The 22,854-nt window shown below is 31.7% G+C and overlaps 1 protein-coding gene across 2 annotated transcripts; it reads left to right on the top strand.

The window, feature by feature from the left end:
* The first annotated feature begins 2,757 nt into the window (after positions 1-2,757).
* On the top strand, positions 2,758-22,143 carry LOC139777800 (octopamine receptor beta-2R-like). 2 transcript variants are annotated; one of them, XM_071715422.1, is made up of 3 exons: positions 2,758-4,112; positions 6,082-6,337; positions 10,903-22,143. In XM_071715422.1, the coding sequence occupies exons 1-2, from the start codon at positions 3,118-3,120 to the stop codon at positions 6,326-6,328; spliced, it is 1,242 nt and encodes a 413-aa protein (XP_071571523.1). In that variant the 5' UTR covers positions 2,758-3,117; the 3' UTR covers positions 6,329-6,337; positions 10,903-22,143. The 2 variants fall into 2 exon arrangements, with proteins under 2 accessions (XP_071571523.1, XP_071571522.1); XM_071715421.1 differs by having other exon boundaries at positions 2,759-4,112; positions 6,082-6,312.
* Positions 22,144-22,854: the final 711 nt, after the last annotated feature.

Genomic DNA, 22,854 nt, shown 5'->3' with positions numbered 1-22,854 from the left:
CGCACAAATATTTTTTAGATTCGACATAGTTTGGACATTATGTCTGACCAATCAATATTTGTGAGTACATACGCTTGAAAAGGACCGGAATCTACGGTCGAAACGTAGCGTTGTTTTGAGCAATAAAATTTGGCCAGTTGGGTCGAACATTATACCTCTATTAATATAACATAACATATGTATATTAGTATTAAAGTAAAATTTGATTCTCTTATTAATCTTTTGCGTACCACCTGTTGATTTTCATTAATATATACACTCGTTAGCGCGGTACTCCATATATCTAAATTTTCATTTAATAACATCGTTTGCAGTAATATATTATTTACGTATGTGTATGTGTGGGTGTTTACCTTTTTATCTTTACAATTAAACCGTTATATAAATCATTATTCAAATTACATTATCGCGATCACAATTAAATTTTTCTAATTAAATTTGCAATTTGAGAGCCATATATTGAATCATATAAATATAGAAACTGTACTTAGTATCATATATTTTTATATTAAAGCAAAGCATGCAATAACTTTATTAATTTTATTTGTTCATACAACACACACACTCACACACACACACACACACACACACACACACAACACACACACACACGCACACGCACACACGCACACACACGCACACGCACGCACGCACGCACGCACACACACACACACACACACACACCACACACACACACACACACACACACACACCTTCAATCATTTTTCACACAAAGCCGATAAGTCTATAATTTGATCACAATTCTCTCTTATTTCGTGCGAAAAACGGGAGTTACTGGAAAAAAATGCAAATTATTATAATTAAATCACACAGAGTTCTGTCATCGCCGAAAAATTGCTCTACAGTAATTATACAATTGAAAAAAATATGACGGTTGAAAGTTAGAACAAAATTGAAATAAATAACCTATTACCGCCGCGTAAAGTGAAATATTGCTACTCGACTAAAACTTCGTTTGTCTTTATAAATTGGTCAATAGTGCGTTGTCTTTTAACATAATAATTCTTTTTTCTTCATTCGGTGTGTCTCCTCTCACCGCGTTCTTAATTTCGACAATATTAACAGTATTTATAGTTTATTCAAGAATAAAAATTGCATCTTTGAGTGGTAGCTTTTTTCTCGGTCTCTTTTCTTCATGGCCGACCAACGCTACTGCTGGAATAATTGACCTAAATATACCGCAAAAATAGCGGATCATAAATTACATGGGCTCGACGAGAGTGCACTTGACACAGCACTGTCGCCACACGACTACTATGTCGGAGAAAGAGACAGAAAGATGCAAAGAGGGAAGAGAAAGAGGAACAGTGACTGAGAAAGATGTAGGGGAGGGAAAAATAAATAGGGAAAGAGAAGAGAGGACGTTCTATTGAAGGTTGCCAGCTCTCTTCCGACGTGTCCCCATTTTAAGTAGAAACGAATGGAAAACTGCCGTACCAGTTGATATGCGAATCTGGAAGGAATACAGCAATCGAAGAGTCTACACGCCGAAGGCTCGCATATGAATCGTCTATTACATCCAAGTTTATTTATGAGTTATAAGTTATACGATATCTATGGTTTACATCACAATTGTGAGCAAACTGAGCAGACTATCTAAAGAAAAGATAGACAGGATTGTGAAAACATTTCAAGATATAGGATTTTTATCTTAAATCGATAAATTTATAGCATAAACCTTTAAATGTATACATCTTAAATGCATCTTAATGTTAAATTATTATTTGTGTTTTATACATATAATACGTATTTATAAGTATATATATTGTATGTATAAACACAAATAATATTGTAATTTAACATTAAGATGCATTTAAGACGTATACATTTAAAGGTTTATGTTTATGCTATAAATTTATCGATGGGTGTGTGTGTGTGTGTGTGTGTGTGTGTGCATACAATCATATATATATATGTGTGTGTGAAGTTTAAGAGATGTAATCATGTACAAATTATTAAGATGTAAACTGTGTAAAAATATCAAACTATACTCTTTCTTTCTTATGTTACTATTTTGTATTTATTTTCTATTTTATCATGCAATACCAGTTATTGAATTTTTTCCTGCGTAAAAAATTACTTCATTTTTATTTTGTTATGCAGAAATATCACATAGGTAATTATAAAATTTAGTCCTACAGAGATAAATCCAGATAACTACTCATTTTTGCAGTGCTCAATTTATGAAAAATATATTCATAATGTATTAGCTTCAGATATAAAATAATTACAGAGCTTATAACAGAAAATAAATTTTTTTAAAAATAATTTTATAAATATTCTTCAAATATTGTATACATTATTATTTTTTTTGCATTTCTGTAAAAGTCAAATAATTAATTCAATAAAGAAAAAGTCTTTAGATACTGTAATATTCAATTAAATAAACAGCTCCTCAACTTAACAACGTTAATATTGACATAATTTGTTGCGAGAAAATGTGTCAAATAATATTGTGTAGTAGTATATTATATATATAAAAATAATGAAATATCTCTCGGATGTTTTGAAACAAAATGTTCATTGTTGCCATACAACTTTATACCGATTATTCTGTTTAAATTACACACATATATCTTGCAGTTAATCTCCAAACACATTCTAATGAAAAGAATATCTTCTCTGTAATATGCAATATGTATGCGAACGCTTATACATCTACTCGCTTGGATTGCGATAGCGATAGCGATAGCAGATTTAAAAATTGTTTTGTTGATTTTCTTAAGAATGTTTCTCTGTTTTTTATTTACAGATTCCGAAGAGTATACGTATATATGACGACATAGTAGCATCACCAAAGCATTGTTGCGAGCTTTACGTTCCTTTCGAATAAGTCTCTTCGTACACCTCGTAAAGACCTGAGCGATCGCGCTGGCTGCAGGAGCTCGGAGACAAGACGTGAAAAAGCGATCTTCCCCCTTGCTCGAATCGAAAATGAACGCAAGTCAGATGTGTCAACTAGTCGGGACTTTCGTCACCTAAAGTCATTTTCCTAAAACTCTTCGACCGAGAGGAGAAAAACTAAAGTATTATAGAGGACGGTCAACGCTCAGTGCAGGCTATAGGACTCAGCCGCCAACTCGCCTTTGGGCGAGCATGACCGCGGAAACGACGTTCGATCCGGCGGAGATTTCCTCGTTCGACGTGACACCGCTATTGGACGTCACTTCGACCGAGGAGAATCCTTATAGCAATAATACCGAGGTGAATGCGGTGGAGGTCAACTGGTCAGACATGCCTTCGGCAATCGTCAAAGTCTGCATCCTCGGTTCGATTATCGCCACGGCGCTGTTCGGTAATCTGCTGGTGATGGTGTCCGTGATACGGCACAGAAAGCTACGAATTATCACCAACTACTTTGTGGTCTCGCTAGCACTGGCGGATATGCTGGTGGCGATGTTCGCGATGACCTTCAACGCTAGCGTGCAGGTGACCGGCAGATGGCTTTTCGGCTATTTTATGTGCGACGTCTGGAATTCCTTAGATGTCTACTTTAGCACTAGCTCGATACTCCATCTAATGTGCATCTCGGTGGATCGATATTATGCGATCGTGAAGCCACTCAAGTATCCCATCAACATGACGAAGAGAGTGGTGGCGTTTATGCTACTGGCCTGCTGGGTGTCGCCGGCCATCATTTCCTTCGTGCCGATCTTCTGCGGCTGGTACACTACGGAAGAGAACAGCGTGCACAGGCACAAGCACCCAGAACTCTGCGAGTTTAAGGTCAACAGAATATACGCTATACTGTCATCAAGCATATCCTTCTGGATACCGTGTACCATCATGGCGGTCACATACTTTGCTATATTTAAAGAGGCTAACAAGCAAGAGAAGCAGATGCACAGCAGAATGGGCAATGCCATGTTGCTCAGTCACAGACCAAGTAAGGATCTTAATAATTTAAATGGAGAACTAAACAGTGCCGGATCGTCAAAAACATTAACTTTAAATGAGATCAACACCGAGCATTTACACACCCCCACGAAAGACAAACATATGATGAAGATGAAGAGAGAACACAAAGCGGCAAGAACGCTGAGTATCATTATGGGTACCTTCATCCTTTGCTGGTTGCCATTTTTCCTTTGGTATGTGCATTCAAGTTCTCTTAATAAAACACTACATGTATGTATGTCAATGTGCTCGTAATTGATTAATTCTAATGTGTATTTTTAATCCTAACGGATTACTCTCTTAATTTGATAGATGACAATCGATAGATTTATCAATATTTTATTTAATGTGTGTTTGATTATACATATTAGTAAAATGTTTGATTCTTTTTAACACAGAGTGATCCATTATTAACGATGATATCGGAAAAGTGACGATTCTAAATCAGATAAAAAGTCAAAGATGTAACAATTTTTCAATGTAAGGCTTTGTTTTTAAGAAAATCAATTACAAAAAACTTGGAAATGTTTTCAGTCACTTTCGAAAGATATTTTTTAGCTACATTACAATATATAAATTATCCAACGTATTTCAATGTGTATTGACTATCAAAGTATGAATTAACAAATTCAATTTTTTGTTTATATAACATAAAAAATGTTGCTACAAAAGCTACTTGTAACATGTCAAGAGAAATTATTTTTTCTATTAAATCGGATATTTTAATTTTATGTATACATATTCTGATAAAAGGCAAATGAGGGTAATTGAGTAAGAGAATGAGAGAGAGAGAGAGAGAGAGAGAGAGAGAGAATTGTTGTTAAATTAAATTTATCAATTTGTAACCAGTATTATTGAAAATTATACAAATTGAAAGCAGAAAAGGATATTTTCAATTTACCAGTTTCGTCATTTAATTTTTTGAAAAACAAAATTATAAAAAGTATTTACCTAACATTTTTTATTTATTTTTCTTGTACCCTTTTTAATTATACCATCATTAACAGATTACTTAATACAAAATTTAATAACAGAAAACATAGAATTTAAATTATATTTTTTTAAGGAATTTATTTTTTATTAGAGATACAAAACAGTCTTACAGGAACATAAAAAGCGCATCAAGTTGCTTAAATGTAACCCTCTAGCTGCATACGTGGGTCTACGGCGTCCATGCCAAAACAACGTCTGCTTGTAACTTGAGAACCAGCAAGCCTGCCTATCTGGGTCCCCCCTCTAAAAAAAGTAGGTGGGGGAAGGAATCCAAGGACCCAAAGCCGCTTCGAAAGATAAACATATCGCTGAATGCCGAGCGAGTCAAATCTCGCACGGACGTCTCAGACCCAGGTATACACTCGACATAGTCTTTATCTGTCAGTAACAATGTTGCAATTATTTATGATAAATGTGATTGTTTTTGGACAAAACAATGTTTCTTTAAAAGATTTTGACGAATAGTTGCTTCTCTAGTTTAGTTATTCCCAAAAAATGGAATTTCGGACGGCGGCCGAAGCTCGGTGGACGAATTTTTTTCAATATATTCTACATATTGTATCATAAAATTGTAATAAATTATTTAAAAAGTCATATATATGCCATATTATATATAATTTTATCTTTAATTTTTCATTTATCAATGATGTTCTCTACCTAAAAAGTACTATTTTGACCCTCCTGAATAATTCAACTTTTTTGAAGATATCAATCTGCACTATTTTTCTTCTTGAACACTTATCTCTCAAGTAAAAAACCTTAAAAGGATTTTTTTATATTGCATAGAAAAAAATTACAAAGTTTTAAAGAAATCCATCTGTTTCCTTTATTCTTATTCAAAGTTTATTAAAAATAAAATATTAAATAAACGATGTTTATCAAAATGACTATAAAATCGTCAACTACAATGTTGACAGATGTTTTGTGAATTTTTTCAGATTTTTAAAGTACTTTAAAGTAGGGAAAATAATGTCGGACGCGACAGACCCACGTATGCAAGGTCCCAAAAAAAAGTATACAGCTGGAGGGTTAAAACAAGTGTTAAGTTTGAATAAAATAGCTTTCATATTTCCCATTGCTCTCGAGATTTGAGTTTAAAAATAATTAATCTTCTGTCTTTGTATTTACAACATTTGTATATAGACAAATAATTATTAATTCAATTGTTAGGTACGTCATTACAGCGCTTTGCGGCGAGACTTGTCCGTGTCCCAACGTCGTGATTGCGATTCTATTTTGGATTGGGTACACGAATTCAGCATTAAATCCATTGATCTATGCGTATTTTAATCGCGACTTTCGAGAAGCGTTTAAAAATACCCTGCAGTGCGCTTTCTGTTCGCTCTGTAGACGAGAACCATCGGATCTCGAAGCGCTGGATTTTCGTCGGCCATCCCTCAGGTACGATCTGGTCTGACAGATTAAGGTATGCATTTCATTTTATGGCATTTTTCTTTCAAAACTTTATTACATACAATGCTACTACGTATGTCACTCGATAAATTAAAGTTGCCCTTGATACATTCCAAATTAATTAAAGTAAGATAGTTGTTATTATATTTATAAAATTATAACTTCTTGACTTCGCTGCAATGGGATAAAAATATCAATTTATAAGGTTTTACACATTTTATACCAAATTCATTTTATTAATTTGAAATAAACATATAAATTTTGAAGGAGAATTGTATATTTCTCACATTTTTTAGACAAAATATTTAATTTTTTATTTATTTTTCGTAACGTATATGTCTTAAATTTTTAACTACACACACACACGCACATACATACATACATACATACATATATATACATACCATACATACATACATACATATATATATATATATACCATATATATATATGGAAAGGTAAAAGCCATAGTGGTGTAAGTAAAATTTTTTAAAATATTGACTCGTGCATGGGTAAGAATACGTCAGAAATATCACGATTTGGACGTGGTTTCCGGATTGATTTGCAAATTGGAGAAATTATAGTATTGGATAAGAGAAATTAAAAGGTCAAAGGATTTTAAAAAATTTTGAAAATTGTAAAAGTTACGCTATGTTGAATTTTTTACTAAGTATTTTTTTAAGTATTAATATTTACGAAACTATTCATCGGATTTTAATAAAATTTAAATATGTTATACTTGAAATCATGCCTTTTTAGACTATTGCATTATTGAAAACAAATTTTTTAATTTTGACCAAAACAAAGTAAAAATATTTTTTGGAATTGTTTTTATTCGAACGGGACCAATTTGTCAGAAATTTTGTAAGATAATAAAATATTCCTTATAGTGTAACCTTTCTTAAAAAAAAAAAAAATTAATGGAGACTCTAATAGGTTCTGAGATATCGCAATTTTCGTGAAAGCGTGCAGCACCGCGCCGCGCCGCGCGGCCCGCCCGTACAGTGCCACACGTAGTACAAGGCGCTTGTTCGAGCTTCGCTAGCGCCTAAGCTATTAACCGTAGAGTAGGGCTCTCACGGACTTTTTTATAGGAAATTTTATGCTCTACGAAAAAGGTCCAGTACAATTTTGTCGTAAAGCGCACCGTTTTTGATACGGAGGCGTTAATATGAAAACAATCTTAACATATTGGCAGAAAAAACTCAAAAACCAATCTCTTCGTTGGTTTCTCCTACCCCTATTTCATATATAATTTTTTTAAATTTGGTTGAAGACTAAACCCAACTTAAGGTAGTTCTCCGGTCTTTGTACTAGAGAAAATCGATTTTCTCTAGATTTTCTTGAAACTGTGAATATACGTTAATTTAGGTGTGCTTTATGCGTGGTCTAAACTTCAGTACCTCTTGCGGTATAAAAAATCAAGATACTGAGCCTCAAAGTTTCAACTTCTTTTACTAAATTTTAGTAAAAATTGAAACTTTGGAGGCTCAGTATCTCGATTTTTATACCGCAAGAGGTACTGCAGTATCTGCATCGAGATACTGCATCGAGAAAATCGAGATACTGAGCCTCCAAAGTTTCAATTTTTACTAAAATTTAGTAAAAGAAGTTGAAACTTTGAGGCTCAGTATTTTGATTTTTTATACCGCAAGAGGTACTGAAGTTTAGACCACGCATAAAGCACACCAAAATTAACGTATATTCACAGTTTCAAGAAAATCTAGAGAAAATCGATTTTCTCTAGTACAAAGACCGGAGAACTACCTTAAGTTGGGTTTAGTCTTCAACCAAATTTAAAAAAATTATATATGAAATAGGGGTAGGAGAAACCAACGAAGAGATTGGTTTTTGAGTTTTTTCTGCCAATATGTTAAGATTGTTTTCATATTAACGCCTCCGTATCGAAAACGGTGCGCTTTACGACAAAATTGTACTGGACCTTTTTCGTAGAGCATAAAATTTCCTATAAAAAAGTCCGTGAGAGCCCTACTCTACGGTTAATAGCTTAGGCGCTAGCGAAGCTCGAACAAGCGCCTTGTACTACGTGTGGCACTGTACGGGCGGGCCGCGCGGCGCGGCGCGGTGCTGCACGCTTTCACGAAAATTGCGATATCTCAGAACCTATTAGAGTCTCCATTAATTTTTTTTTTTTAAAGAAAGGTTACACTATAAGGAATATTTTATTATCTTACAAAATTTCTGACAAATTGGTCCCGTTCGAATAAAAACAATTCCAAAAAATATTTTTACTTTTTTTTGGTCAAAATTAAAAAATTTGTTTTCAATAATGCGATAGTCTAAAAAGGCATGATTTCAAGTATAACATATTTAAATTTTATTAAAATCCGATGAATAGTTTCGTAAATATTAATACTTAAAAAAATACTTAGTAAAAAATTCAACATAGCGTAACTTTTACAATTTTCAAAATTTTTTAAAATCCTTTGACCTTTTAATTTCTCTTATCCAATACTATAATTTCACCAATTTGCAAATCAATCCGGAAACCACGTCCAAATCGTGATATTTCTGACGTATTCTTACCCGCATAGATGCAATTTATACATTATATAGATTGCATCTATGCACACGAGTTAATATCTTAAAAAATTTGACTTACACCACTGTGGCTTTTACCCCCCCATATATAGGATAGATAGATAGAAAATAATATAAAACATTATGGTATATTATATTTTACATCGAGAATAACACCGGTTAACAAAAAAATGCATAAAAACTAGAATAATCATTTTCGAACGTTGAATACTATTCCGTTTACTAAATTGCTGTATCACGTCACAATTTTGAGAAATTTACAGAAAAAATTGCAAAAGGGGCTATTTTAGTGTATTTGAGCATATTATAACTACGATATGTGACGTGTTGGAGAAGTTTTATTGCAATCAAAATTAAGTATGTTATTAGGATCTTCGAACCTCAAAAGGAATTTATTGTGTCGATTATGATTAAAAAGATATTGATGATTGACATAGAATCTATTGTGTCAAAGTTGCGACTTATATGTATATAGACCATTATAGATCTATGTGAAATCTTTTTTGATCATGTTATTCTCAAACTCTTAAAGATTTTTCAGGGCGCTGAATACCAATCTGATGTCAAAGTTGATGAATTCAAAATAATCAAATTTTTACTTTTGATATTGACTCCGTTATTTTGAATTTATCATCTTTGACATCAGATTGGTATTCACCGACCTGAAGAATCATTAAAAGTTTGAATAATATAATTAAAAAATATTTTATAGAGATTCTTAATGACCTATGTAAGTCGCAACTTTGCGATGCTCTATATGCCTAGACTCTATGTTAATCATCAATAACTTTTTAACCATAATCGATAAAACAAATTTTTTTTAAGAGCTGAAAGACCTAACAACGTACTTAATTTTGATTGCAATAAAACTTGTTCAACACGTCACATATCGTGTAGTTATAATATGCCAAAATACAATAAAGTAACTCTTTTTGCAACTATTTGACTGCAAATTTTTCGAAATTATGACGTGATAGAGCAATTTGGCAAACGGGATCGTATTCAGCACCCAAAAAACTATGGGAAACGATTATTCTCGTTCTTGTGCTCGAAAAAAAGTAATCTTTTGTTGAACAGTGTAATAGAAGAGTAAAGATAGAAAATGCAGGATAAGTTGAGTATAAGTTCGAATTTATTACGAAAACGTTATATTCGCAGTTCTAAGAAACGATCGTTAAACTCATAAGTTAAACCTAATTTAATCCGCGTGGATGTATGGCGTCATGTATCTCCATTTTCATTCCCTGCGCCAATTACTCCATTAGTCTGTTCAATTACATGTACTGCGTATCTCGCACGAGCTGCATCCGCGATGTTGCGCGACGATGATTGAACTGACAACTATATGAGAATCAAAAGATACTAAACGAAATGATTACCTTTCCATTACACAACAAATGTTTTTGATGCGCTAGTTTTTGTTTGAAACATTACGTAATATTAAAACATGATAATTCTTTTACTTATAAATCTGTCTATTTGGCTTGATTAATCTGGTATATTAGCACTGTTTTAGATTGGAAATTTAGCTGTAAATAGACAAATAGACAAAGAATATTAAATTTCTTTATTATTATACCTTACGGTATAATACGTTACGATGTACATGAATCTTTTTACCAAGCTATATTGTTTTTATTTGTTCAGTTTTAGTATCGAATAAAGTAGAATAATTACTTAATAATATTATTTTTTTATGCTTATACAGAATTATTAAAAAGATATGGAATGCGCAAATATATATGTTATTTATCCATTACATACAAAATGGCCCACGTACAGTGCCATCTTGTATGTAGGATAAGTAAAAGCTTATAACTTATAAGTTACCTATCTAATAGCAAAAAGACTTACTAAAAGATTAGTTTATTTTAAGTTTTTTCAACACACACACAACTCACAATCAGTTATACATATATATTATCAAAGTATTACCAAATCATTAATATCAAACAAATCCGTTTATGTTGATTTTACCGAAGAAGTAACTTTCGATTTGCTTCATTTTGTTTTCAGATACGACGATCGCACCAAGAGCATGTACTCAGAAACATACATAAAGCACATTGATCGACGAAGATCAAGTGAGTTTGGCAGCAGTCTTTGAGACGAAACAATGTTCCCAAGGTTCTAAGCGATTGCAAGAAATACACGTCTCTGTAGACACACTCACATACGTATCATATATAAATGCGCGCGTGCGCCAATTTAAACATGATCATACATACGCACAAAATACACACACACACACACACACACACACACACACACACACACACACGCATACACATAATCCTGCCGAAACATTATCCTCCACCACTTTGCCAAATAAACGAAAACGAAGAGGATAGAGAAGAATTCACCGTTTTTTTCACGGTGACTATAAACACGCGCGAATATGCCGGATATATCTCGCATAAAGTTCGAGACACGCATGTATACATAGATTATGTCGTATTGCCAAAGTTAGATTTTTAAGTAAGCTTTCATAGCCAATGAAAAGTATGTCGTGCTTCGTGAGGATCAATAAAATCGTGCCTGTGGAAGAACGAAGGAGATTCCGACTGAACGACAAACTTTGCTGAACACTTTGCGAGAGAAGAGACGTACCGCTTTTGCGAATATTTGGTAGGATATCTGAACAAATATAACTTTGAAAAGCCACGATAGAGAGCCCACAGTCCTGTAAATCTCTTAATGTATTTTCTTTCAAGTCGAAGATGTAGCTCTTTTCCCTCTTCGATGGCTTTTTTTTTATTTGAACCTCGCGGTTTTGCTGACAGAATTGCTTTTTCTTTATAATGCTATATTACGATGATTCCTGCAATATATGTTTCCTGCAATAAATTCGTTCTATTTTCGAGAAACAATCTGACTTGACTAGTTATGAAATATTACAGGACGTTTTATGATTAGATGTGTATATCAGGACAATAAAAATAATTCACTTCCATAAAAATATATGCATACACGCATAGTAAAATTGAAATAAGAATACGATTAATTCTATAACAAAAATACTCATTTATAAATATAAAAGTAATGATATACATATATTTATTTAACTTAATTCAATTTATTATTTATTAATTCTCTATTTAAAATGATACATATTCACACAATGATCCTATAAGTATATGTTATTGTTTAAGTATCGTTTCGAGCAAATTGTTAAATGAAACAAATATTACTATAGTTTTAAAATTAATGAAGTAAAAGAAAGTGTGTGTGAGAATTATATGTTATTAAAAGAGAAAAAGATAGATACGGAATGGTCCAGATACCGTTTTAATAAGAATTAGTTAATCCGACACTAGTCAATATATATATATATATATGAAGATTTATTATGTTGAATCCATACGTCTCTCTTTAGATCGCGATCAAACGAATGAGATTACGTGATTATTTTTGTTTCGGGTATATAATAAGTTGTGGAATCCCCACGTTGAATTTTACCTTTTTAATTCCGGTCAAGTTCCAATCGGCTGGCATTATGCCATGTACGTCTCTCATAACTGAGATACTGATAATGTTGAATTTCAAGATTATAAAGGATAATGTTCTATTAGAATTGGTCTATACACAATCCTGCAACTAAGATTTAAAAACATATTTTTAAGTAGCTAAATATTAATTTGTGAATTATGTCTTTAAAAATTTCAGTTGAGCAATGATTGCATCAACAGTTAAGTGCATAAACTGGTACTTGTGGTATACATGGATACATATATTATAACATTACATTATATTTTTATAACTTGTTGAAAGAGTATAATTTTTGCTAATTCAATTATTGCGTTACACTTTAGTTATGAATATCAAAAGTTGCTTTTAACCCAATTATAGCCATTGCAAACATAAAGTTTTTGCCAATTTATTTCACTGTTGATTTTATTAATATCTCATCGGCATTGATACTACGAAATTAATATCTTATAAATAATATAATTAAAAACTTTCTCAGGACTGTAATTGTTATGGATGAAATCTTTAAACGATCGATTATCTTCTGCTATACAGAAAAGGCTATGTAATTGGTATAATGACAAGTCACAACAACAGTATTGTCGAGAATATATTACACGAAAACGAATTATATCGTGACGTATTGTGAACGCGACTCGGCGATTTGAGGATCTAATTTTTATGTAGGTAATATTGAGATTAATTCGTTCCAAATAATGTTTGTCATTGAATCAAACAGTGTTGAAAAAAAACGCAACGTTGTGACTTTTAGTTTTCACAAATATATAAATAGGTATATGTACATGCTTTCTTTACTTTCTTTCTCGTTCTTATCGTGGTAACTGTTACTTCCGATTATATCGGGGAGAGAGGGAGAGAGAGAGAGAAAGTGGGGAGGGAGAGAGGGAGTGAGAGATAGTTAATTCTACTTAAGGATTCTCTCATTTGCGAAAGTTACTATTCGGATATGTTGTACTAACAGAATTTACGAGCAAATCGTCGCTAACTCTTGTTAGACAGATTCAGTATTTTCTGTTTCTATCCTCGCGTTCTTTCAACGGAATGCCATCTTTGAAGAAATCGGTTCTCTCGTTTCCGTATAAACGGCACGCGAATGTTGATTTCCTTTGATCAAGCGATAAACGAAGAAGAAACGGTTGAAAGAACTCACCTTCCAGAATGGCGAAGTAGCGATTGTGAGCCTTTATTCGAGTCCAATGAGCATACGCGCGTTTATTTATATCTTTTGTTTCTTAGTCGCGTTAATTGTTTTCAGCAAAAATCACATCAATAAGTATCAATATCTTAAGTCCCCGTGATATTCGTAACACCGATCTAGAATCTAGTCATTCAAATATATGTGTAGAATTGATAATAATACAATCTTCAGTAATTGTCGATTAACGTTGTATCTGTGTTTCGCGTCGATCGTCTGGTGACAGTGAAATATTAGCATTAACTTGCCGTTTCACACGTGTATAACAACACGCACGAATAATTACTGCAATATTGGATGATTGGCAATAGCGACGAATTATACAATGTTTTTGATCCTTAGTTGCAGTTACATATTTACAATCGAACGTGGCACAATTATATGTATGTATAATGCCACGCTAATTGTTTTTGCCAATTTATCGTCACAGTAATTGACTAAAAGAAAATATTTAGTATGTACAGTAAAGAGAAAATGCTCAATAATGTTGTTACTAATAATCTTCGGCTATCGTAAACTTAAGCAGTTCCAATTTTGATCAGAAATGATTAATCGCAATAATAACTTTAATTGGATTATTGAATTTGCTTGTTAAACAATGAAAACTATTGATTGTAATAATAAAGTTTCAAATTCAGTTTTATACTTATTGTATAACTAACCGAAATGCTTTAGTTTTGTTTGTTACATTTGGTTATTTAAAAAATTCTTTTTGTCACTTAAATATCAAATATAATAATTGTAAAAAAGAAATATGGTTACTCATTTCTGATATCGATATTTACACAATCGCCAAGTAAGGAACATACATATTTGCTATTTCAATTAAATAACGGACAATATATGTCGCAACACTGACAAAAAATTTAATCAACGTAATTATCGTAATATAGTACAACAAAAATATCTGCAAGGCCGGCTACGCAAATTTCGTTTTTCTTTATCTTCATTAATAGTTAGCTCGTATAGAGCAATTATCATTGCGGAAAATGAATCTTCTCTTGCAAGAAAAGAGAACAGAGTCGATGCAACAACGTCACTTCCTCGTATAAATCGCTTGCTGTATTAATGTGATAGAATTTGTATACAGTTTTTATTTTAATTTATTCAATTTGAAATTTGTCTCTACGTCAATTTATGATTTCCTAAGTTATTGTATATTTTATATTAAACAATAATCTAAAGCGTCATGTTATACACACATATGCAATTATTATCAAATAATTTTCAAATAATTTACATACTAATTTTATGCTCGTTCTTATAAAATATAGTACTTTCAAAAGGAAAGAGAAAAAGAATTAATAATTTGATATCAGAACTTAGCTTATACATGCATATATGTCGATCAATATAGAAAGTTTGTTTAGATCATTATATGTATATGATACTATTGTATATGTATGTACATTATTGCTTTTCTTCTGTGATAAAGATTAGGAAACTTGTCGAATTTTATTATTCATTATTGTACATAGTTTGTAAATATGTACGTATATTATTTCGTATTATTTCGTAAGAAAAAAAAAAATAATACTGAAAAGACTAGTTGTGCAATAATTATACTGAAAAATGTATTGTTCTGTTTTGATAACTATTTCTTAGTTCTAAAGGCGTATTAACAATCAAATATAATGTATCGATCGTAGGACGTGTAAGCTATAGACAAACGATATAAGAAGGAATTAACGCATTTTGTTCTATTACCTTTTTATCTGTTATGTCGCAACGTGGTATCGCGCGCGCGGTTAACACAGTAATAATATCATCAATTTATTTGTTTGATTTCTTCGTATTATGTTTTGGATTGTTACTTCTGTTGGAAAGAAAAAAAGAAGACAATATAAGAAAAATGCAATCACTAAGCAATAAGGTAAATCCAGATTATGCCTGTTTATGTATAGGCCTGAAAAATCATTTATTATATTTGGAAGATAATTTATTTGCAAGGCATATTTTAATAGTATTTTATATAGGACATATCAACGCCACGTTGCGAGAAAATGTGCACAAATATTTTGTACGTATAAATAATAACGATTTCTCTCTTGCACATCTTGTAAAATATACATTACAGAAAAATTTCTAAGAAGCATGTTGAGTGAATCACAAATTAATTGTAAATCAAAAACCGTGTGTCTGCTAATTAAAAGTATGAATCTTATACATGTACGGACTTCTTACTTTGCGTGTGTGTGTGTGTGTATGTATGTATGTATGTATGTATGTATGTATGTATGTATGTATGTATGTATGTATGTATGTATGTATGTATGCATGTGTGCATGTGTGTATATGTATGTGCGTGCGTGTGCATGTATGTGTTTCTCATTTTTTCTCTGTTTTATTTCTATTCACACAATAATATCTACTATTTAATGCAAGCTTGAGAAACAGTTGTTTACTATTGTAAATTCATAAAATGTACCTATATTTATATACTTATATTATAGGGGAGACCGGGGCAGAGTCGTCACTACAATTATCTCGAAATCTGTATGTTGTGTGACCTCGCCATTAATATTGTAAACACTACTTATAGTGCCCATGTGACCAACGGAGTTTAGTGAGATTATATGCCATGTTGTGATTTTCAAAGGCAAACGTGTTTTCGGAGGTCAAAAGTAAAATTTTTTGCGCGTCGAAAATTTTTAATATTTTAAATATTATTTTCTCTCCGAATCTCGAGATAAGTGATTCTGAAGAGTAATGCATGCTGTGTGTGTGTGTGTGTGTGTGTGTGTGTGTGTGTGTGTGTGTGTGTGTGTGTGAGTGCGTGCATGTGTGTGTGAACACAAACCCAGTAATATTTTTTTATTTTCGTTGATTTCTAATATTTCATGAGCGATTAAACTTAAAATCTGTGTCCGGAGCGAAGTCGTCACCAAGCCATATCATGGAAGCTTCGAGCAAAAATCAAAGTCAAAAAAGCAGCAGTGGTTGGATTCCGGCGAGGACTTGGATAATATGTGCTGCGTGTGCTCAGAGATAACAGAGAATAGAGCTGACGAGAAACAGTGCATTTCGTGCGAGCGTAGGGCACATAAATGCGTGCGCTTTTCTTGTAATTATTTTCCGCCATCCTGTTTTTAATTAATGTTTCCATTTTTCTATTAAAAAATAATTAATAAAATGTATCTTATCATTTTTCATGATCGGAATTATGAATTTTCATTTGAAATCCTGTCCGAGAATGGAGTGACGACTCCGCCCCGATAATTTTGACAATTCAATTTTTGCACCTTTGTCGTTTTCACTCTATACCAGTTGAACAAAGCGACACGACGTAGACCAAAAATGTCCGTATAAATTTTGTAGCCAAGGGTTCACTCTTTACAACGGTATACCACATTTTACTAAAATTATTTGTTTTGTTGTTAAAAAATCGGCATCGAAAACATAGTGACGACTTCGCCCCGGTCTCCCCTACATTTATATTTCGAATCGAAGAACATCTCGTATGTACATGCGACACCAAATGCTTTTCTCCGACCTTTATTCTGTTCTTTTTTTAGTCATAATATCATCAATATTTACAATTTATTTGACATTAAAAATTGATATTAATTTTGTTTAAAAAGACTCTCTTATATACTGTAAGGACTTCCAAATTCTACTATTTTAACTTGATTATATTATTTAGCTCTTAAATTAATAAATATAATTTCTTACTTTAAGTTAAATTGTAGTTAAACTTATGCAGAGAGTAAATATGGTATCTCTTTCCTCTGATGCAAGGTAATTTGAAGAATAATGTATTTTCTTTCAAAGAAGCTTTGTTCTCTAAGAGCTTTATATAAATCTTATTAAACAGAAATTTTATTTGAATACTACAATATATATTTTTTTATTTTTAAAGTTTATTTAATATTATATACTTTTTTTTGTATAGGTACATATTTGATATTTAATACATATTATTTGATTATATCTTTTATTTAATACATGCGCAAAAGTTGAAAAGTGGATTATAAAAGATTAATTTTTATATGTTATTTTCTCTTTTTCTTAATTTAAACATTGCAATTATTAATAGAATGGATAAGGGCTCACGCACAATGAGAAGAATAAGGAACAAGGAATTAAACAGGGGAATTTCCGTGTTTTGAAAGAAGATGCGACTATGAATTCTCCTCTATGTTTAATTCCTTATTCCTTATTCCTCTCATTGTGCATGAGTTCTAAAAATATGTATTATTTTTTTTATCATATCACACACGCACACGCACACGCACACGCACACGCACACGCGCACGCACACACACGCGCGCGCACGCATACATATATACATATATTTTTCGATAGGAAACACCAGTATTATACCAGTATTATTATTATCGATGCGTTTGAGAATATATGTTCCTTTGCTTTTAATTTTCTTTCATGTCACACATAGGCTAGCGTTGGTTGGTTAAGGTATGAACAGACTTCAGATTTTCTTTGTAAGTACATATGAAAACAAAGGTAGTAATATGATTATAATTAATTTTAAAGTTTTGGATTTACATATATTATACTATTTATTTCTTGTAATCTCTCTTTGGTGAATTATTCGTTATGAATATACGATGAATCTAACATATTTAAATATCGACATACAATAATATGATAGTAATGCCAACATTAATGTAATATTAACATTTTGCAAGAAAACATCTGCGTTATTTCAAAGTCCAAAATTGTGGTTTTATAAAATGAGTTTTATAGAAACCTATAATTTTATATGTAATATCTCGATATAAAATGGCTATAATTGAAATAATTTCAGTATTCACAATTTTTAATTGAATCATAAAAGGATTTATGCAAAAATTAATGCAACTTACGTTTTAAGTTTTAACCGTATTAATAAATTCGATTTTTTCATTTCTCTTTTTAATTGCGTACATATACGTATAAGTAAGTAAGAGTTATATGCATCTATATTGAAATTATTATTATTAAAATACCTAAACGGAGGAAATGTTTTGCTAACATAGTATATGTTATGTGTTATAGAAAAAAGTCGTTGCTTGCTTCACACAGAAAAGCGGCAAATCAGTTTTCCCAAGAAAAGGTCGAACATAACGCGATTTCAGAAAACGGATATGCGCACAACGAATTACGCAACGTTTCTTTATTTAAGAGTATGAAAAGTACGCACAATAACGTTAAAGATAAAACTAAAATTGCTAAATTGGTTGTCTAATATAACAATCGACGTTAATGAAACGAGAAGAGTTAGAGTGCCGATATGGATGAAATAAGATTACATGACAAAGATAAAAGCGTTCATTCCTCCTTACAAAGTTTTTCGCCCAAGAACTTTTGGACCAGTCATCCCCTTTTCATCTTTATGAGATTCTCGCGAGAGGTAAGAGTGGTAAGACAAGTAAGTTCGGTAACTTGAAAAGTTTGTAGAAACAAAAGAGAAATGGTGGAAGTGGAGGAAACATAAAAAGCCAAGTTACAGCATATACATTGCATATGCAGGGCACACCCTTAGAGACTATTCTCATTTCTATTTTATTTTTATTTCTTTCATCGGTATCACGCTAAACAGAGAGATATAAGGTAAAAGTACCAATGCCGGGACACTTAAGAGTAGGTAAATGTACCAATGCCTGGACACGTACCTATGTCTGGATATCTTTAAAAAAATATAAATTTATGGAAATAAACGTTTAGATACTATAACTAAAGTTTCAAACTACAAGAAAAAATATTTTTATCTTCAATTTTAATTCGCGTTATACTTATAAATAATAAAGGTGTCCAGATATAGTCCGGATTTTGGTACGTTTACCTTACGTATATATAGAGCATCTTTAAAAATTTTTATTTCAGCTTTAGCTTCCTGATCAATATACAGTTAATTTGTTTTTAATTATCTTAACTAACTTATCTGCTCTCTGTAAGAAGACTGCATGACAGATAATTTCCTAGCAAGCTAAAATAAACCGTTAATTGTTTTCACTCTCCTCAAATAATACTACAATGAACACTTCTATCAAAAGCTTTGAGTATGTAAAATGTTAAAACCCCTATCATTGTCAATCGATCAAGATAAAAATAAAAAAATATCATCAAATAATATGTATATTCTTTATTAAATGGATTAAAATCTCGGCTCGAGATTTTCTCGAGGAAATCTTCCGTACAAAAAATATAATTTTTTGTGTTTTGTTATTGATTTTAAAATTCATAAACTCGAAATTTCCCGTAAGTAATTAAAACAGTTGTTATTTTTAAATTGCTGTTAGTAAGATAATGTAAATTTGAAATATACAAACAATTATTTTCTCTACTATTGAAAAGAATAGAATGCCTAAAAACATCAGAAACATTAATAATATGTTTATTGCGCGTTAATGTTATTTCTCTATCTAATTCTCTCTTCTTTAGACACAGTTAGCAACCTTAATGTTGATCATACATCTGTGCTAATTAGATGAAATATACAATGATGACATAACAATGCGGATATGCGAATGTAACGGCGTATCTTGCATAATATTATATCTTTTTGCTAACAATCTCCATTTTTAAATATATTTATTAACATTTATATACTTATAATTCATATATTTATGTTTATTAAATCGTCTGTTCTTGTTTTTCTCTTTCGCGCGCGCGCGTGTGTGTGTGTGTGTGTGTGTGTGTGTGTGTGTGTGTGTATTCTCACTACATTTTTATCCCTTTCATTCTTGCTAATGTTGAAAAAGAGGAAGAGAACTATTTTAAAACAAGAAAAGGACACGGCGCTAATTTATACAATACATATTTTGTTACGGGGAACACAATGAAGAGTACTCGCAATTTCAATAAAAATATGACTTTTTTTGCAAAAGAGAGAAATTTAATTATCATACCAGTATAATAATTATAGCAAAAGGAATACTTTGAGCAGATTCTGCCATCAACGTTAATATAGCTGTAACTATAGCTATAAGATGTCTTATAGCTATAGCTATAGTATCTCTGAACCGAAATGCGAAAGACATCTCTCAGTTTTCTCTTGGCGACCAAGATTGTCGCGTTCCTATGTGCAAAGAAATCTTCAAATTCTTTGACCTGTTTTTAACAAAAATATTGCACAATATGAAAGGTTTTCAACAAATTATATGTATGTATATATCCAAGCTGTTAATACATAGTACATACAAATCGTGAGTTATCTTATTCTTCAATAAAGCTTAAGCAAACTTTATGAAAATGGAATTTTTAACCAAGATATTTAAGATATTGACATATTGTGAGATAAATATACTAAATATAGGGGAGAGTTGGATATTACCGCGCGGTTGACAATTCCGCGCCACTGTTTAACTCAATAACTATTTGTATTACGCGCCTACAATGATCTTAATATCATAGACTAACACAGAATACCCCCCGCGAATGCGCTGTCAGTTCGTTCCGGCCGTCTATGTGAAGACACTGCGCTCTGCAAGATTTTCTGCTTATTCACTGTAATTTTGCTGGTAGTTTCGATAAAAGGTGAGTAATATAATATTTACATTACAGAATTAAATTTGACGCATTTGATAGGCTAAAACACTATAAAATTAGATTGCTAAATGATTTTAGAAACACGCATTTCTATATATCTTTTCTATATATTTTAAGGTTGTAAAGTGAAATGATTGAGTTTGATAATTTCGCGCCTAAAGTTGAAATTTTGAGACTGATTGAATTTTGGAGACTGATAAGATTTTAAAGTTGTTTTTATAATTCATAGACAATAGGTATAACGATAACTGTGTGTTAAGAGTTACCAAGACTGTTTAGTTTACAATGTAAGGTGCTTACAGAAAAGATCGTTGCTTAAGTTTTGATTTGAATTTATAATGATCGTTATTTGTTAACACATTCACTTATTTTTATATGTAGGTACCTACTAGACGATATTAATGCATAAATATAAAAAAAAAACATTTTGTTATTGTGTTCTACTTTATGTCACTGGCTGAAGCCAGAGTAATTTTTATAGGCACGATATTATCAGACCAGTTCGGTAATACCGCGTTTTCTCATTTTTTGGAAAATTGTTAATATTTTAGTTTGTGTTTAACTTTGAAGATTATTACTATTATATATGGATAGCCAAATAAATTACCTATCTAAAACTGCACATTTTGTTTTTTTGAAACTCGGTAATATCCAACTCTCCCCTAAATTTTTCTTTAAAAAAATTGATTTAAAATTAATCAAACTTTATCAGTAAGAAACAAGAATTTGGAGACATCCTGTACGATGCGTGTTCGAAAGAAAGCGTAAGGAAATCATAAACAGCAGACAATCAACGGCACTGATAACAAACTTTTTGCTTACATAATGGCATCCGCCATGTGCACATGGTAAATATTGATTATAGTAATAATTACGGTACATTGCAATAAAAGCGAACTAATTTTGAGATTCAACTGAATGTCTTGTGTACATACGGATATAAGTATACCTATATAATTTACCACTGTATAGCAATATATTTAGAATTGTACGATTATGTCTAAAATGTTCAATTCTTCTTTTTCTTATGACTTATTACTTATTCAATTAAAATCGGTTGAAATATAAAATGGTTTTTTCAATCCTGTTTTGATTTTTTTCTACAACACCAACGTACTCGAACGATTTCTAGAAACTGTTTGGCGAATAACACGGCAAGCATTTTATTCGTCCAGCATTAGTAAGAAATTACAATTAACATTAATTTGAATTAATACAGAAAAATTAATACGTAAAAATTACAAAATTTACATTTCAATGAGAAAAAATTTTCACCGGGACAAAATTTAACCTTCTGTAGAATATAAAATGATATTATGAATTAGATTTGCATTTTAATATTATTCATATTTTTTTCTTCTTTAGAGCATATATAATAGCATTTAGATTTAATCGATGAGAAAAGAAGATTAATTTATTACTATCCCAGGTGGAAATCTGCCTCGATTTGCCGAGATTAAATACAGGGCCTGTGTAGAAAAATCCAGTTTGTAATATCCGTCTAGGTCCAGAATACACCCTAGAAATTTACCTTGACTTTACCGAGACAAAGAATAGTCGGGAAAATCTACATGGGTCCTAGATTGCCACTGACAGGTTTTTCCCAAATTAGATATGAAACTATGGGGCCTGGATTGGATAATCTAGCTTTAAATACCCTAATAGGTCCAGAATATAATCCTGAAATTTACCTAGTTTTTCCCAAGATAAAATTTATGTACTATAATATCAAGAGACACGGTAGTGTTTCGCGCCAAGTACGCGCGGAGCGAGACGCACCGTGACTCATTTAC

Source organism: Temnothorax nylanderi, unplaced genomic scaffold (assembly GCF_030848795.1).
Source record: "Temnothorax nylanderi isolate EJ_2023f unplaced genomic scaffold, tnyl_v1.0 TNYL_tig0163_pilon, whole genome shotgun sequence".
In the NCBI taxonomy this organism is placed as follows: Eukaryota; Metazoa; Arthropoda; class Insecta; order Hymenoptera; family Formicidae; genus Temnothorax; species Temnothorax nylanderi.
The sequence above is the reverse complement of the archived record's forward strand: the minus strand, read 5'-3'. Positions and strand labels throughout refer to the sequence as shown.

Bases quoted from the DNA above. Each gene is read 5' to 3' on its own strand.
- LOC139777800 (XM_071715421.1), top strand. From the start codon at position 3,118: ATGACCGCGGAAACGACGTTCGATCCGGCGGAGATTTCCTCGTTCGAC. The intron at 4,113-6,081 runs GTATGTGCATTC...TTCAATTGTTAG, and splicing joins TGGTTGCCATTTTTCCTTTG to GTACGTCATTACAGCGCTTT. The intron at 6,313-10,902 runs GTACGATCTGGT...TTTTGTTTTCAG, and splicing joins TTTCGTCGGCCATCCCTCAG to ATACGACGATCGCACCAAGA.